This window comes from Anas acuta, chromosome 3, assembly GCF_963932015.1.
Source record: "Anas acuta chromosome 3, bAnaAcu1.1, whole genome shotgun sequence".
Taxonomy (NCBI): Eukaryota; Metazoa; Chordata; class Aves; order Anseriformes; family Anatidae; genus Anas; species Anas acuta.
Genome location: NC_088981.1, coordinates 95,814,425 through 95,832,113, shown reverse-complemented (window position 1 = coordinate 95,832,113; position 17,689 = coordinate 95,814,425). Strand labels below are relative to the sequence as shown.

The window sequence follows — 17,689 nt, the reverse complement described above, 5'->3', positions numbered from 1 at the left end:
CCATGATTACCTTCTCAACCTAATTATTATTATTTTTAAGACATTTTCAGTATGACAATAGTTGTAAGGCAAACCTGTAAAGTTTCTAGGTTGGCACTTGTTACCTGGGATTTGGAATACAGTTTTAGAATGTTTTTAACCAAATTCACAGTGCTAGAAATAAAATTTTGTCCATTATCTTAGAACATAAAAAATGCTGTTAAAAGGTCACTTTGAGGACTCTGAAAGGACATTAAACAGAAGACCTCTAGTTAAATTAGAAGTTGCATTATGTATTTCATCTAACATCTTTGTGCAGCAGATTTCATTTGCTTTGAAACCAGTTTCTGAGACACACTGAGTTTTACAAGTAACAAGCTAGTTTGCCAGACACATTTCTAAACTGCCAACCGTTTTCAACTCAAAAGATAGTGCATATATATGTAGTAGGTTGCCAATACATTCAACTGGATAAAATCTATCTCATACTGGAAATTAGAATATTCGTATTTAAATCTGATTATTCCAAATAATTCCTTTCTAAATATAAGCTTACTTACCATATCCAATAGGCAATGAAATTTTCCATGTACAGTCCAAGTTACTAGGATAATTTCCAGGAAAACCAGGGCTCAGGATCACACCACCCATGTTTGTCAGAGTTCCACCACATTTAGCTGTTAAAAGTAAAAAGAAAATCACTGTCTGTTTAGTAATGCTAATTCTTAATATCTGGCATATGATTACTTCAAAAACTTATTTTCCATTTTATCCCCATGATCCCCAAGCAGTTAAATTTATCACAGTCAAAACGCGCCTCATGAAAGAAAGAAAAAAAATAATTCACATTAGAACAAAATGCTTAATCCATGCAGTATGTTCACTGTGATTTTACTGCAAATGTGTAGCTACATCTGGATAACCCATTGTCCAAACCTGCCAGTTATGGTAAAAATGTCTCATGCTATGTAGAGAGACTCCATATTTGGAGAAACAGATTTGGAATTAAACTGAATTATGACCATGATCTATGACATGGTAGTAAATCTACTAGCCAATATAGATAAAACTATACTAGAACCAAAAGCAATCAAACAACTCCCCCCCCGGAAAAAAAAAAAAAAAAAAAAGCATGGTTCTTTCTTTATTTCACAGAGAGGATTGACTAACTGCATAACAGAAGTTTGATTTGCTTACTATCTTTGTGTTTTCTTTAGGCAGTTCACGTGTGTAGAGAGTGAAAAGACATTTGCATCATTTAGGATGATGTAAAACTAAATATGCAAAGCCACTCATAGAGGAGTGGCTGACTCTTGGTTGACATCTTGGTTACGATGACAATATGAAGGAAAAGTTACTTCAAGAAATCTAATTAAAATCATTATTTAAGGAATCATTACTTTTAAACCCATGCATCTTTACAACACCTGATACAATGATGTATCATCTGGTATCAGAACTGTGATACTATGATACTGTGAATTGCAATAATTGTATTGAAAAAATGAAAATGTTCTACTGGTTAGACCTTATAAAAATTGAAAATAGGAACAACTCCATCAAAAAAATATATATACACACATACAAAAAGCCAATTGCCTGAAGAAAATTTCCATTTCTACAATTGTTTTGAATGAACTGCCCTGCCTCCATCATGTTAACTGCAAGTTGAAAATACAAATTAATATGTAGGTAGGCCCGACTCTGACAAGGAATCTTTAAAAGCATTTCACATTACTATTGATGGATATCATCACAACATTTTAAATTCTTTTTAGATATGAAGCTTAAAAAAAAAAAAAGAAAAAGCTTTTGCTTACTGAATATTAATGTTAAAAACATTCACTGACAAATGTATTTCAAGACTGAAGTAACAGAGCATTATGATGGAATTCTGCTTCTCTCCCCTTAATTTCTGCTTTTTCTTGAAATAAGCATGAGAACAGACAACAGAATCTTGACTCTCCTAAACTTTGCCTAAACAGAAACAATATTGTACAGAAGGAAAACACAGATCTGCTGAATAACGTCTTTGTGTGCTTAAAGGGGAACTTCTTTTTCAATGAACTTTTTAATTCAGCACCTTTTAATGACTTTATCAAATTAAAAGATCCAGACTCTTTTGTGTCTCTAGAACTCTGTAATTCCTCTATCCCAGAAGGCTTAGTCGCTGCTCATACTGCGGGGAAGGCATGTTCTGCAGCAGAGGAGGGGTTAGCAGTGTGAAGGTGGTTCCTGCACCAGGGCAGTCCTAGGAAGGGAGCCACCAGGAGCAGGCAGCCCTCATGAGAGCTGCTGGTGAGCTGTGAGCAGGGCCAGGAGCAGTAGCAGCCACCCCACAAACATACAAAACAGCCCCTAGGGAGAGCAAGTGACCGGATTGAGGCGAATAGAGCAGGCAAACAGGGCATGGCACATCATCCAGGGCACAGCATGGTAGTTCAATCATGAGGGCACACAGGGAAGGCAGAAGGTGTGCCACTTTCTTCTATTCTGAGATCAGTAAGAAACAGCCCCCTACTGAAACAGAAATGGTGTCCACTCACTGCGATAGCCAGGCTGAGGCTGAAACCTGACCTACACCCAAACAGACCTCTGAGAACCAACAGAGCTGCCCAGGCCCTCAGTTGCAGAGAACTCCAGAATCTGGATGTCCCCCTCGGGCCTGAAGATAGAAGTGGATGCTGCAGATAAAAGTGTGCCAGCTGAATGAACTTTTTGAGCACACTGCCATGTTGTGAGAGGAGCTCACCAGGAAAAAAAAAAAAAAAAAAAAAAAAAGTATCAAGGAATCTGAGCAAGAGATTGATGCTCAGTACTGTGCTCTGACACAGGCTGAGAGACTTAGGTCCTGGCAAGGGGAAGGTAAGCTGGCTTCTAGGCCTGAACTGACAGACTTGACTGACTCACAAGACAAGGGAGACTGATCCCTTGTCTCTGCTTGGAGCAGGTGAAAGAGTCTCCCTCTTGCCCCTGAGGTGCCCCTACACAACACATATGATGCTCTGGGGCTGGAAAAAGGAGTATTTGAGTAATGGCAAGGAGCCAGGAAAGGATGAAGTTGGTACAACCAACCACCTGTATTAGAACCAGTGCAACAACAATAACAAACAACAAAAAAAAAAAACTCATTAACATATTAACAAATTGTGTTAATAACTGGAGACTCTTCTCTGAGAGGCGCTGAGGCATCCGTTTGACATCTGGATAATCTCTCGAGGGACTTCTGCTGCCTTCTCAGTGCCTGCATTTGTGATACCATAAAGAGGCTACTAAGCCTGGTGTGGCCAGAAGACTACCACCCATTCCTACTCTTTCACATAGGGTCAAATGAGGCTGCAACAAGGATAATTCGAAATATCATAAGGAACTTTATGCCCCCTGGAAAGATGCTGAAGGGATCAGGAGCGCAAGTACTGTTCTCCTTTGTCCTGCCAGTTGGAGACTGAGACCCACGAAGAAGATGATGGATCAAGTGAATGACTGGCTGTGTGGCTGGTGCCATGATCAGGATTTGGGGTTGTGTGATCTCAGTTGGGGTTGTACAATCTCAGTCACACTTTTAAGAGACCAGGCATGCTGACACAAGGTGGGTTGCACCTGACCAGGTGGGCCAAAAGCATTCTAGGCAGTAAGCTGGCAGGACTTATTAGCAGAGCTTTAAACTAGAGTAAGCTGGGGAAGAGAATGTTCCTCTGAGTGACCGGGGAACCTGGAAACACTGACATTTTAGGAAGCAACAGGAAAATACATGTGAATTGTCCCAAAGGAATTAGGAAGGTCTCCTCTAAAAAGATGATGCAGTTGATAGCCTAGCTGAAGTGATCTTTGGGAATATAAAGAAGGCCCATATGTGCATAATGAGGTTCAACAAGTTCAAGTGCATGGTGATGCACCTGGGTTAGTGCAATCCCAGACATGAGGACAGACTGGGAGAAGAATTCATGGAAAGCAGACCTGCAGAGAACGACTTGGGGGTTCAGGTAGACAAAAAGCTCAACATGACCCAGCAGCGCATGCTTGAAGCCCAGAAGACCAACTGCATCCTGGGCTGTATCAACGGAGGAGTGGCCAAGGGAGAGGACTGTCCCCCCCTACTCTACCCTTGTGAGGCCCCATTTGGAGTGCTCCATCCAGGTCTGGGGCCCCCAGCATATGAAAGATGTGGACTAGTTAAGTGGGTGCAGAGAAAGGCCATGAAGATGATCAGAGAGGCTGAGAAAGGTGAGGATGTTCAGCCTGGAGAAGAGAAGGCTCTGGGGTGACCTCATTGATGCCTTTCAGTACTTAAAGAAGGCTTATAAAAAAGATAGTGAGTGACTTTTTACTCAAGCAGATAATGATAAGACAACGGGGAATGGTTTTAAACTAAAAAAGAACAGGTTTAGATTAGGAAGAAATTCTTCACTCAGAGTGTGGTGAGGCACTGGAACAGGTTGCCCAGAGAAGCTGTGGATGCCTCATCCCTGGAGTGTGTTCAAGAGCAGGCTGGATGGGGCCGTGGGCCACCTGATCTAGTGGGTGGCATCCCTGTCCATGCAGAGGGTTGGAACTAGGTGATCTTTAAGGTATTTTCCAGACCATTCTATAATTCTGTGATGTTTAGAACATGATGTAAACAAGTAAGTATCCATACCAATGCAGAGAGGAGATGGATAGTTCCAACGTCGAACTGTTCCTGGCATACAGGAAATATGAGAACGGCCCTGTTTGGAAAGGGAAAAATATGAGATTTTAGATACTCATTATGGGACCTGCCAGCAAAGCAGAGCTACAAAGGACTTCCTGCCTCATCACATACATCTTTTCATATATCAACCAACTGCATTATAATCACTTTCATGAGTTTGTTAAACTATTTTCAAATACTTCAGCTTTCATCATCTTTTTCTGCTGGCTAAATGTTCTGAAATGCTCTTCTTCTGATAACTTGAAAACCTCTTCAAAATTTCAGACTAAATGTAAGGATGGTTACAAGAGAGAAGCAGCTGACTGTGCATTCATATGGTCAAGTCAGTTCAGTCCCCATTTCATTCCAGGGCCCTGGTCCACAGTGTAAGAAGACGATTTCACCTTCAGGCTACAATATGGAATGAGTCAACCATTGCTCTGAGAAGTACAGACTGAGAGAAATTTGTTCCACATCTGCTTGCTACAGATGGTATGGATGTGGACCATGCCAAAAAAGTCATCCACAATTACCAGCAGGCCTTGAACTCTCACATACCCTCACAATATGACCCACTGCACACATGCAATATCTTGGCAGACAGCTATAAAAGTACAAGTGTCTTTTTATTTAGCTGTCATGTTTAATTTATTCTGCCTATTTTGAAGAAATATCCCAAGAACCAAGCAGAATCATATGGTAGCTAGAAGTGAAAAATGTCATGGCTGTAATCTGCAAAACCTACTCCCACATACACTTCAGGGTGGCTGCCCTGAAAGGCTGCAAAATGCTCTAAGCTTTAGTTGCACCAGCAACAGTTCAAGCTGAAAACAGTAGCACAAACAAAAGCCTTTTTTTTTTGTCATTTCTCTCCTCTGAGAAACTCAGTTTATGCATCTGCTGTTGGAAGGCAAACACTGAATAAACTGGCATGAGTGAAAGAGTCTGATATAATGAACAAGACATGGACTGAGAGCAAGGCATAGTTCTGGTGTCAGTAATTTGGATATACGACATTGGAAGTCACATCTGTTGTTTGTTTTTATGAAGTGTATTAAGAGCCTGATAGTTAGCAAGGTAGCACATTTTATCAATATGTTATGAAATTTTATTTATATATTATTTGTCCAAAGCAATCCAGTTCTCAGAAAAATAAGATCGAGTAAGTAAACTAATAAAAGAAAATACATTTGATGAATTTGTTTTCATGTTATTTGTTATATTTACAAAAAAAAAGTAATCATACTAATTTGAATAAAGCTCATACAGAATTGTATTGAAATACATGGGATAAAACTTAAATAATCATTTAGTTAAATATATTTATACAACCTCTGACATTCAAACTGAAGCATTTTGGAAAAAAATAGAAAAAAAAGTAAAAAAATCACATTAAAATTGACACAAAGTATTTTTCTTACGAGAATACTTTTTTAATTTAAAGGAAAAATATCTGTGCACTTATTGTGTGATTTTAGTTACTTGCAAAATGGATGAACTTTTGAATAGTTTACTTAATTCAATATTTCCTGGTTTATTTTATCCTCTCTTCCATGCCTTCTGTGATTGTATTTCTCTGATGTGAGCTGGGGTTAGGGAAGCCATAATTTAACTACCACAGTCATGTAAAATGTAAAACGGTCTATAAAAGATCTTTTGAAAAATAAAGTGAAATGATTCCTCTGGTTTCAAGCCTCCTTGCAACAAGAGCACGCTCTGATTTCAGTCTTTCAAAGTTCCCTTCTGGGGGGAGACACTTAATCCTACAGCTAGCAATTACCTTTTTTATGCATCTCCAGGTAGTAGTTTAAGCTCTATGACTTTTCTGGTAAGTCTCAATTATAAACTAATCCTCACCTGATTGTTATTGCTAGCTGTGAATAAGTTCTCTAAAGACTGGGGGTAAATTCATATATAGCGTGGGAAGAAAAAAAAAAAAAACACAACACACATACAGAAATCATAGAATCATAGAATATCCTGAGTTGGAAGGGACCCTTAAGGATCATCAAGTCCAACTCTTGACACCGCACAGGTCTACCCAAAAGTTCAGACCATGTGACTAAGTGCACAGTCCAACCTCTTCTTAAATTCAGACAGGCTCGGTGCAGTGACCACTTCCCTGGGGAGCCTGTTCCAGTGTGCAACCACCCTCTCTGTGAAGAACCCCCTCCTGATGTTAAGCCTAAATTTCCCCTGCCTCAGCTTAACCCCGTTCCCGCGGGTCCTGTCACTGGTGTTAATGGAGAAAAGGTCTCCTGCCTCTCGACACCCCCTTACGAGGAAGTTGTAGACTGCGATGAGGTCTCCCCTCAACCTCCTCTTCTCCAGGCTGAACAGGCCCAGTGCTCTCAGCCGTTCCTCATACTTCTTCCCCTCCAGGCCTTTCACCATCTTCGTAGCCCTCCTCTGGACACTCTCCAACAGTTTCATGTCCTTTTTATACTGTGGTGCCCAGAACTGCACACAGTACTCGAGGTGAGGCCGCACCAGCGCAGAGTAGAGCGGGACAATCACCTCCCTCGACCTACTAGCGATGCCGTGCTTGATGCACCCCAGGACACGGTTGGCCCTCCTAGCTGCCAGGGCACACTGCTGGCTCATATTCAACTTGCTGTCTACCACGACCCCCAGATCCCTCTCTTCTAGGCCGCTCTCCAGCGTCTCATCACCCAGTCTGTACGTGCAGCCGGGGTTTCCCTGTCCCAGGTGCAGGACCCGGCACTTGCTCTTATTGAACTTCATGCGGTTGGTGATCGCCCAGCTCTCCAACCTATCCAGATCCCTCTGCAAGGCCTTTCCACCCTCAACAGAGTCCACAACTCCTCCAAGTTTGGTGTCATCAGCAAATCTGCTCAAAATACCTTCTATTCCTACATCCAGATCGTTTATAAAAATATTGAAAAGTACCGGCCCTAAAATGGAGCCTTGAGGAACCCCACTGGTGACCGCCCGCCAGCCTGACGCAGCCCCATTTACCATAACCCTTTGGGCCCTGCCCGTTAGCCAATTGCTCACCCATCGTATGATGTTTTTATTTAGCTGTATGGTGGACATTTTGTCCAGTAGGATCCTATGGGAAACCGTGTCAAAAGCCTTGCTGAAGTCCAAAAAAAATCACATCAGCTGGTTTCCCTTGGTCCACCATACGGGTGATCTTATCATAAAAGGAAATCAGGTTAGTTAGGCAGGACCTGCCCTTCACAAACCCATGCTGGCTGGGACCAATGACTGCTTTGTCCCCCAGGTACGCCTCAATAAGTTCGAGAACCATCTTCTCCATGATTTTACCAGGCACTGACGTGAGACTGACAGGCCTGTAATTGCTAGGGTCTTCTTTCTGACCCTTCTTGAAAATCGGCACAACATTTGCCAGCTTCCAGTCTACCGGGACCTCTCCAGATTCCCAGGATCTTTCTTACAGCAGAGTAAGTATAGATATCATACAGTACAGTATATATATCCTCATTACTATCTTGAAAAGTTTCATAGTCTTTCCTATTTATTCATTTTTGAATTTAGTCATTGAAAATTCTTTTTATGCTTAAGACAAGATTGCAACACCATTTTTTATATTAGTCAGATTCCACAGTTAGAACTAAATTTGTCTGTGTGGAAGTAGAATTAAGAAATCACGTTAGGGAACAATATGCAATGAAATTTTAAGTAAGTACTTCATTATAGAATCCCTCTAAGTATAAAAACATAAGTGCAGTTAGTCATATTCAAGGACTACAGAAAAGATACACACAAAAGACATCTTGTGGGTTTGTGATAGTGGTATACACACTGAACTGAGCATTACCACAGATCAGCTTATATGTAGATCTCTTCAATACAAATAAATGATTATTTTATAATAATACTGTATTTTTTTGAAATCACACTTTAGAATTTGCTCTAAGTAAAAATAGGTATAAAACATCAAGACAGGGATAACAACATGTATCTTCAGAAGGTTTCTGATACACATTCCTACTATTTCTGAAGTATACCTTCATTCTAATGTGAATGAATCCACCTCAGTATTTCAGTAATACTATTTTCAGTATAGACAGAAAATTCAAAGAGACCCTTATAGATAAACCCTATCTTGAGGGTTTATCTATATCTAATACATGTCATAAAAAACTGAACCATACCCTTTTTTTTTTCATATGCAAAATTCAGATGTTTCATAGCTGAGAAACTAGGGAGAGAAGATCATGCAATATCATGCATGGGCAGTACAAGTAGGAGTCAATCCATCAAACCTAAACAATGCAATATTAGATATCCATGCTAACCTTCTGACATCTTAATCAGTGAAGAAAGGTGATACTTTCAGAGGAAGTTCCTGTCCTAATAATGAACAGTCTTAGGATGAGTCATTTTTTGGGGGTGGGTCTACAGTGGGAGCCAATTCTGATTAGATAAGCTGTTTTTCAGATAGAATAAATTGGATTAGACGTTATTCCATCTCAAGAGGAATCAGTTAGTCTTAGTTAATTTTCTCTCTTTGTTGTATCAGATCACTGTTATAGGCTATACCGAATAATCAGATGTTCAACTGTTTTCTGAGCAGAATAGGGAATCCCATTACATGTCTCTACCACCATGGCGAAAATTTCACTTAGAAGACCTACTTTCAACAAAATGGAAAAACACAGTATGGTTTCAATAAGCATAGTACTAAAAGCATTTTCTAGAGAAAATATTTTAGCCATGTCATTTCCTTGTCCATTTGATGTTTTTTACTACTCAATGGTATTTTAAGATATAAGACACGCAAGATGTGCCAGACAGATTTACTGAGGGCCCAACATGCTATGCATATTCATGGTTTTATATTGTTGGAATACTTATATAGAGTCTAATTAAATGACCTATATTTGCACACTAGAGACTCTGTTAAAAAAGCTTTTGGTAGATTCTGGTACCATTCTATTGCATTATTCCACAGTGTATATTTTGAAGAAAACAAAAGAAAGAAAAGAAGAAATACCTGTAATGTATATCCTGGCTCACACTGAAATGACAAAACATCATTCACCATATATCTATCTCCTGATTTGATCCCATTGCTAGGAATTACTGGTTCTGGACAGGCAGCAAGGCCTACAGCTGAGGAAAGTAAAAACAAAACAAAAAGCATAAGTAAGTAGACATCTCTTTGTTGATATTTTCTAATTAAATCTTTCAACGGCATAATTTGTTTTTAACAGAACATTAATTAAAATGTATTTCAACATTAAGCTGTACTGTTGTTTAAAGCACAGAGATTTTCAGAACTACCCTGCAAAATACAAATGGTATGACTGAAACACAAAGATTAGACACTGCAACTGTACCAGTTATCATGTCATGTTGATATGACATACTGCATCATTTTATTGTCTTCAAACAGTATGTTAATTCTAGGATATTTTATATATATATATGTATATATATACATATATATACAAATATATATATAACTTCTGCTCTTTTCCTTTTAATGAGAGAAGCAGAGAGAAAGTAAATATGTATGCGCTCTCTTTTCAGCAACAAAAAACTACTGATGTTAGATGGTTGGATAGCTAGCGACCAAGGGTATTCCTTATGTTTAGACAATTGATCTCATATGTTGACTATAAAGTTCAGACATCTGAAATTTAGAACTTTAAACTTGAAACTAAATCTTTGCATAGGTGTAACAGAACAGTCTCTGTTCTTAACTATTTTTAGCCAGGTGTTAGAAGCAGAAGATTACTTTATAAAAAATATCCATGACTGGTAATTTCTCAGATGTGTTTGGCAACCCAACATAGCAATTTATTCTTTTTGCTAAGTATATATCACTTTTATCTTTTTATTTTGTGCCTGTCTAAGGATTTAGTCAACACAACACAAAATTAAATATCAACTCAGCTAACTAAGCTAACATGCTTCAAATGATAAGGACAGTTGACAAGATGCTCATTGGATTTGAAAAATCTCGTGTTTTTAAGATTTGTTTTGCAAACAAATGAACCACTAGAAATATTTTGCTAGTTTATGGTCTGATTACAAAATTTAATTTCACAGAAGTTTGAAATATCTCTTATATATTCTCCTGAAATTGTTGTTGCTGAGCTATTTTGTTTCTTTCTGGAAATAGGTTCCATAGTCATGTATCATAGAATCATAGAATCATAGAATATCCTGAGTTGGAAGGGACCCTTAAGGATCATCAAGTCCAACTCTTGACACTGCACAGGTCTTTCTATGTCCTGTGCCCTTGAGTCTTACTGCATTTCATTTTTTTCAGGTATTAGCAGCAAGCTACTCTAATGCTGAATGACAGCTATTAAGCTATGAAGTACAATCTTTAAAGCAACTGCTGCAAGAATCATTAAACTAAACATTTTCTAATTAACACATAAAGAATTATTTAAGTGTTAAAAGCTACAGGATCTCTCTGAAGTACTTTTGTAATGCAATGTATAATTTAAAAAAATATCTAAAGTCAATTTAAAGATATTCAGTAATTGCTTCCACAAAATTTACAAATATTGGCATTTTAACAATATCAACAACTTTCAATGTTATGGTGACTCCATGTGGTGAATAGGGACTTCATGGTAATTATGAACTGTAATATTTAACATAGGCATGAGAATAATATCATCGTTAACCTTAACGGTTTTATTTTAGTTGCAGTTTCCTAGTATAATTCCTTTGGTCAACGAATCAGTGTTCCATAATACCATAAAAGTGTCCATATCTGAACAATTTATTTGGGTATGTATAGGCACTAAATAGCCATGATCTGCACCCATACAAACTGCCTCTTTTCTCCAGTATTAAGTGAAAGGTAGCATCTTATTACAAAAATTACTACACTATAAAGACTATTGTTTATTATAGACTATTTGTTTATTAATTATTGTTATTTATTATGGCTAATTAATTAATTTTTTTTTGCTTGTATTCATACAGAACTCAAGCAAATCAAGATGCATTTCTGAATTTCCTTAACCTTCTCACTCTTGAATAGAAAATAAAATAAAAGATACGTTCCAAACACACCATTATTAAGCAAGTAAGCCCCTAACAAAGACACTGTGATTAAATGTTTTTAGATAGAGATGTACTTGATGAATTCTATGAATATAAATTTGATATTTACTTCCTGTCTTCAATAAATTCATGCTTTTGTTGAACTCAAAATTGGTGTGTGTGTTGAGAGTTACAGGTCTGCAGTCTAAATTTGTATCAAGTTATTTTTACAGATTTTACCGAGTCAAGAAATAGTTTTGTAACAGTGAGTGCATGGCAATATTAACAATGTGCTTGCAGTATAGATCTTTCTGTCATTATTTAAATAGCATACAGACTAATTAAAATAAAAGCTTCGAAGTCATTTTCTGTTCAACTGTTAGATATGGTATGACAGTACATTATTTGTCTTAATATTTTAATAATTTGTTAAAAAGAAATCTTTTTGTTGTTTGCTTTATATTATTGCTTCTATTCCATTGGAATAATACTCATACTACGGTATGCAAAACCAACTCATAATTTACTTTATTTGATATACAAAACAGTAAGAAGCAATATTACTTCCTCAAAAGAAAACAGAAAGTTGGAAACAGAGTAAAATATTTTCAGTCCTTAGCCCCCATCATCTATTCATTACATAATACTAACCTATAACATTTACTTTTGAATAAGAGAACAAAAATAATATGCTCTGTCTTGCTCTTTTCAGGAAAACTATTTACTTGGTATAGTAAAATTTCAATTTAACTTGTCATAGGGTTCTGTAAAAATCTATGGTATGAAAACTAACGTTTTCAAACTTAATTGATTTTAAAACATTCTGATTGTGACGGATACAGTCACAATGTTTGAATGTTGTTGAAATAATGAATGTTTCAGAGAAAGCAAACAAAATTCAGTATCTGGGGACAAATGAAAGAACTTAACTATCCATGACTTTGAAATACATTAAATGAGATTGTATGTGAACAGTCAGTAATAAAGGGAAAACATGTAAAATGTCAAGTCTAAGCAATCAAAAAAGGACAAGGATTGCTCAGTGCATGCTCTTCGGAGCTCTGCTTCTGCTATGCAGTACAAGAGAGAACACATCAATGTCAAGAATGATAACCCTCTTCCTGACCTTCTTCCACTTACTGCCTGATAAATACTTTTTTGGCCTCTGCTGTGCCATAAGACAAGCATGCCTCACTTCAATAATTATATACATGCCTACAATTACCTCAAATTCTGTTCAAACATCACTGCCATTGATGGCAGAAAGAAAATCCTTGCTGGCATATCTGACAATATGAATGCCCATTAGTGTCCATTTCAGGAAGCTGCAAACTGAGCAATACAAGAATTTCTTGACAGCATGACCCAAAGTCACTGGGCTTTCTTTTTTGACTTCCTCCCTCCCACCCTTATGTGGCTAACTGAACATACTGTTCTTTATTACACTACAAACGTTAAGCTGGAGTTACTTCTTTGTTTTGATGCTGGTGTATATCAGCAACCCAAGTTGTTCTTTCCAAAACTGCACGCTTCAGACACCAGCCTTGAAAATGCATTTACCTTACTGGATTACTGCAAGAGAGGTCAGATTCTTTTCAACAGCAAGGAAGGTATATAGATATACTGACAGAATCTGGCCCTATTATATTAAAATTTCCCCATTTATGACTCACACCTGATTTAATAATGGGAAAAGATCTAATTGTGTGAAAGATCTTAATGTGGACCACAACAAACAAACAAACAAACAAAAACAGAAAACCTGCTATTTAGAAGTATATGTTTTTTTCTCTTCTAGTCTGATCTTATCCTTCAATTTGTTGAGATCTTTAAGAAATGCTACAAAAATATTCATTGTTTGTATTATCTCAGTTCCTGAGAACCTTTAGCACTTGAAAACACACAACTGAAAAGTTTCAGAAAAAGAGAAAGTAATTAAAAGTATGCTCATTTTGTTGCATATATTACATCATCTTGGCATACCTGTAAAACAAAGGCTTATAGGAAGAATGACACCAAATCATGCCATGTGTCTTAATTCAAGGTAATAAAGCTAGATGACATTATTAAAGCACTGACTGCATAAAGCAGGATTTTTATTGAACTGTTTTAATTCTAATCATTTCATTTAGATATATTTACACAAACTTTTAGAGAGGTTTGTGGCCCAAATCTATGTGTCTATGTTCACCATATATTAAGCTCCTAGAAAAGCAAAACTAACTTCAACTGAGAGCTTCAAGCAGGGTGTTGTGTGAGCAAATACTCATTATTTTCAGACATTTATTATATTCTATATTTGTTTGTATATTAAATTAAATACTGAAAGTACTAGAATTAATAAATGAGATTTTAAGACTAGGCTTGAAACATCAGTGCCTACAAATGCAATTGAATTAAACAGACATTTCTAAATCATACTGTTTGGATAGTTTCTTCCTTTGTTCATTAAAATTAAAATGAATTCAATCAAAGGGCAGGAATATTTATTCTTCCTACTGCTGTACGTACTGGAAATGCAACAAAGCACATGTTTGCTGGTAGCTGTGAAAAAGATTGTATTTTTTATTCTACCACAGTTTGGGAGAAAAACATGCATATGAAAGATTAGTTTGAAAGATTATTTTCTGTCTTTCCTACAGTTATCTTTTGCATACATTTTACTGCTTTGTTTGTCATCACAGGTTGCTGCAATCAGTTTAACATCTATAATCCTTCTGAAATAACAAGAAACAATGCCACACGGTGGCTCTCAACAATACTTTTTACACTATGATCAGAATTACATTTTTCTAAGGCACTGACCAATTCCTTCTCTTGACTTGGCTGAGTTCATGTACCTGCCATTCTTAAAAAATGAACAAACAAACAAACAAAAATGTTATATCATGGCACAAATGTCATGTCATAGCATACGAATTAGGTAAGACCACTCAACTTGGACAACTAATTCATATATGTATTTTTGATGCCTAACATAAAAAAACATCCTAAGGTAAATGACTAAATTGTATTAGTCACCAGAAGACTTGTGTGGTTTTGAAGGCTGAAAAGGGAACATGCTGTCTGCCTAGGTTAGACACAATCAAGGTTTACAGAAGCAGACTGACCAGAACATTCTCATGGAAATAAAGAAATACACAGAAAATGGAGATGACCATCTCAATTTTTAAAATTCCATCGTGAAAAGGAATTTTAATGATATATATTTCCATCCGTTCCATAAATTCCATCCATACATAAATTTCCATTAAAATTCCATTGTTAAAAGGAATTCACCTTTTCAAGAAATAAAATAAGGCTTATTAAGTTATTTAAATTAACTTGAAATATTTAGCATTTAAATAAGCTGTGAGTAGAAGCTGAATCTTTTATAAAGTATTTATTAAGTTTTATAAAGTTACTTTAAAAAAGCAATATTCAGTGTGGAATATATGTGATCATATAAAAGTAAATTAGGTATATTTTACTGAAATAAAGCTATTTTCCCTAACATAGTAACCTAAATCCAGGCATGCTTATCGCATTTACACTTCTGAAAAATACATTTTTAAGTAGAAGTTCCCCTCCATTTATTCTATTATACAAATGTGATATATAATATCTATTCTATATATAATATTATAATTATAATTAAATAATAAAATTATATATAAAATAATTATTTAATAATATTATTTATCTATTCTAGATAAATTATTATCTATTCTAGATAAATAATTTCTCTTCTGAATAAAAATAATTTAAGGACAACTAAGGATACTCCTCTGTTTCTCTTGCTTCTTGGAATTTCTTCTGAGATGAAGGGAATGTTCCTAAGTGATCCTCAGTTCTTACTGTCTTTATGAAAATTATTTTCTTACATATTTCTGGAAATCTGTCCTTCATCTCTGAAACAGTTTTTTCCCCTGTCACTCAATTTCCTTTTGTCATGACTACATAAAATAAAGGAGAAGCCTTACATTAAACTGCAGAACAGATGAATGGGTTCAAAATCTATCGCTTTTCCTCTTTCTTCAGCAAAGACCAACTGAAAGAAGATAAGATAGTGGGTTCCTGAAAAGCAGCTACTGACAACTGCCAAAAGGTAGGAAAGAAGACCTTTTGCTACCTGCAGTGACCTGAACCCACCTTACTAATTCTCAGAGGAATATCTTTGTAAGCAAAGTATGTAGAGAATTTCAGCAACAGGAGAGAAACTCTCAGGCTCTCTCTCATAAATTTTTCAAATGTGTTCTGGAACAAAAACTGAAAACCATGTACTCCATCACCTACTTAAATATCATGACCAATAGCTGAAGAGCCAATCTTCTGAAGAGCCCAAGTCCAGCTCTGTCCCCTAAAGTACTATTAAACACAGGTCTCTGGACTTATAATGGGGTGTCATAATTTTTGTACAGTTGTGTCTGCCTTGTACATCTGGTCTTAGTGTTCTACTACTTTTGATAAAACACTTAAACAAGGTGTTAAAATAAGGTGAACCCAAATGATTGACCATTTTGCAACTAGAATGCTGATCCAAATCCTGCTGCAGCTGTTTCATAAAAGAGAACAGACTTAAAAATAGATATTGAAGACCCCCACTATCACTATTTTTGTACCTGTAAAACACCCCAATCCTTTGGAATAAAAATGTCCTTTCAATCAATTTTAAATTGACTTTTTAAATTGACTTTTAAATTGACTTCTGAAAAAGCTATTTTTTTCCAGTGCTGCTTCAACCAGTAGGTGACTGAGTGATCACAGACTTCAGAATTCATAACCAAACACGAGCAATATTGGCACCGTTTTGCACTGAGAAGTATTTTGTTTTCTGCTTATTTGTTTGTCTAAAAAGGAGACCACTCAATGTAAAACAGTAACTTCTTGCTGTGGTGATTTGCTGAGTTTCTGTATTCACAGACACACACAGATATACTGTACTCCTGTTTGCCCTGCAGAGACTATATACCACACAAGAAAGCAAATTATTCTCTCCTGTCAGACTGTCAACAGAATAGTTAACTAAGCTCTGAATGCTGAATTTTGTTACCTTGACCTGCACCGTTGCTTTTCTAAAAAACATTGGCATTGAAATATTGGCACCACTGAAGTCAATAGATGTTTTAGCAGAGCATGGTTGTGAGACTGACAATGAGGAGACAAACAAAAGCATAAATCCAACTGACCTTGCATGCTCCCAAACACTTTTTACTTGTTAACAGAATACATTTTTTTTTCCAGAAGTTTCAGGGATAATAAAACCGATACAATAAAAGATAAAAATTGAACTTCAAAATGTTCATTGTACAACAAATTCCTAGAATAATTTTGTACTTGTTCAGAACACATACAAAATTACATTTTCACTGAAGGATAAAGGAGATGACTGGGTAGGAAAAAGTATCTCTGCCAACACTGACCAGCTAGGAAGGAGGGGTTCACCATGGGATGGATGGGGAAGAAGATTACAACCTACATTTCTTTGAGGAAAAGTAAATGGGACAGAAGGCAAAAGGTGCATGTTGATGCGCAGAGAAAGAGACCTTCAGAAACATAAAAGTAGGATGAAAGGACACTTACCTCAAGTGTATAATACAAATGCATCCAGAATGGGAATTAAGTATGATGAACTAGAGCTCCACATATGGTCACAGAACTGAAACATCACTGGCAAAACTGAGCTGTGATAGGACAGCTTGCATATTGGGTAGTATGCTGGACAGATAAAAGCTCTTCAGGAAGACACAGGGAAGATCAGGGGATAGCCTTCCATATGAAGAAGTTGAAAGGCACGGTGCTTTTACATGTCAACATACAGGTCAATGGATTGGGTGAGAGTTTGTGGATCAGGATCAGAGGAAACAATAAGTATGACATTGTGGTAGGAATGTATTACAAACACCCAACTGATGTAACAAAATAGACATTTTAAACAAGTTAAGGAAATCTCTGTATTACAGGTTCTGGTTCTTATCTGACACTCTAACCTCCCTGACATAATCTGGAAGAGCAACATAGTGGAACACAACCAACCCAAGAGGTTTCAGGGTAGGAGGGTAG

The 17,689-nt window shown here is 36.7% G+C and overlaps 1 protein-coding gene across 2 annotated transcripts in view; it reads right to left on the bottom strand.

The window, feature by feature from the left end:
* Positions 1-17,689, bottom strand: part of CSMD1 (CUB and Sushi multiple domains 1) — a 1,153,949-nt gene that overhangs the window by 142,588 nt on the left and 993,672 nt on the right. For both annotated transcript variants that reach the window (XM_068678424.1, XM_068678425.1), the window contains exons 38-40: positions 9,633-9,751; positions 4,616-4,685; positions 540-656 (exon numbers count right to left, since the gene is read on the bottom strand). In XM_068678424.1, the coding sequence (XP_068534525.1) occupies positions 540-656; positions 4,616-4,685; positions 9,633-9,751 (306 nt within the window). The remainder of the gene's footprint in view (positions 1-539; positions 657-4,615; positions 4,686-9,632; positions 9,752-17,689) is intronic.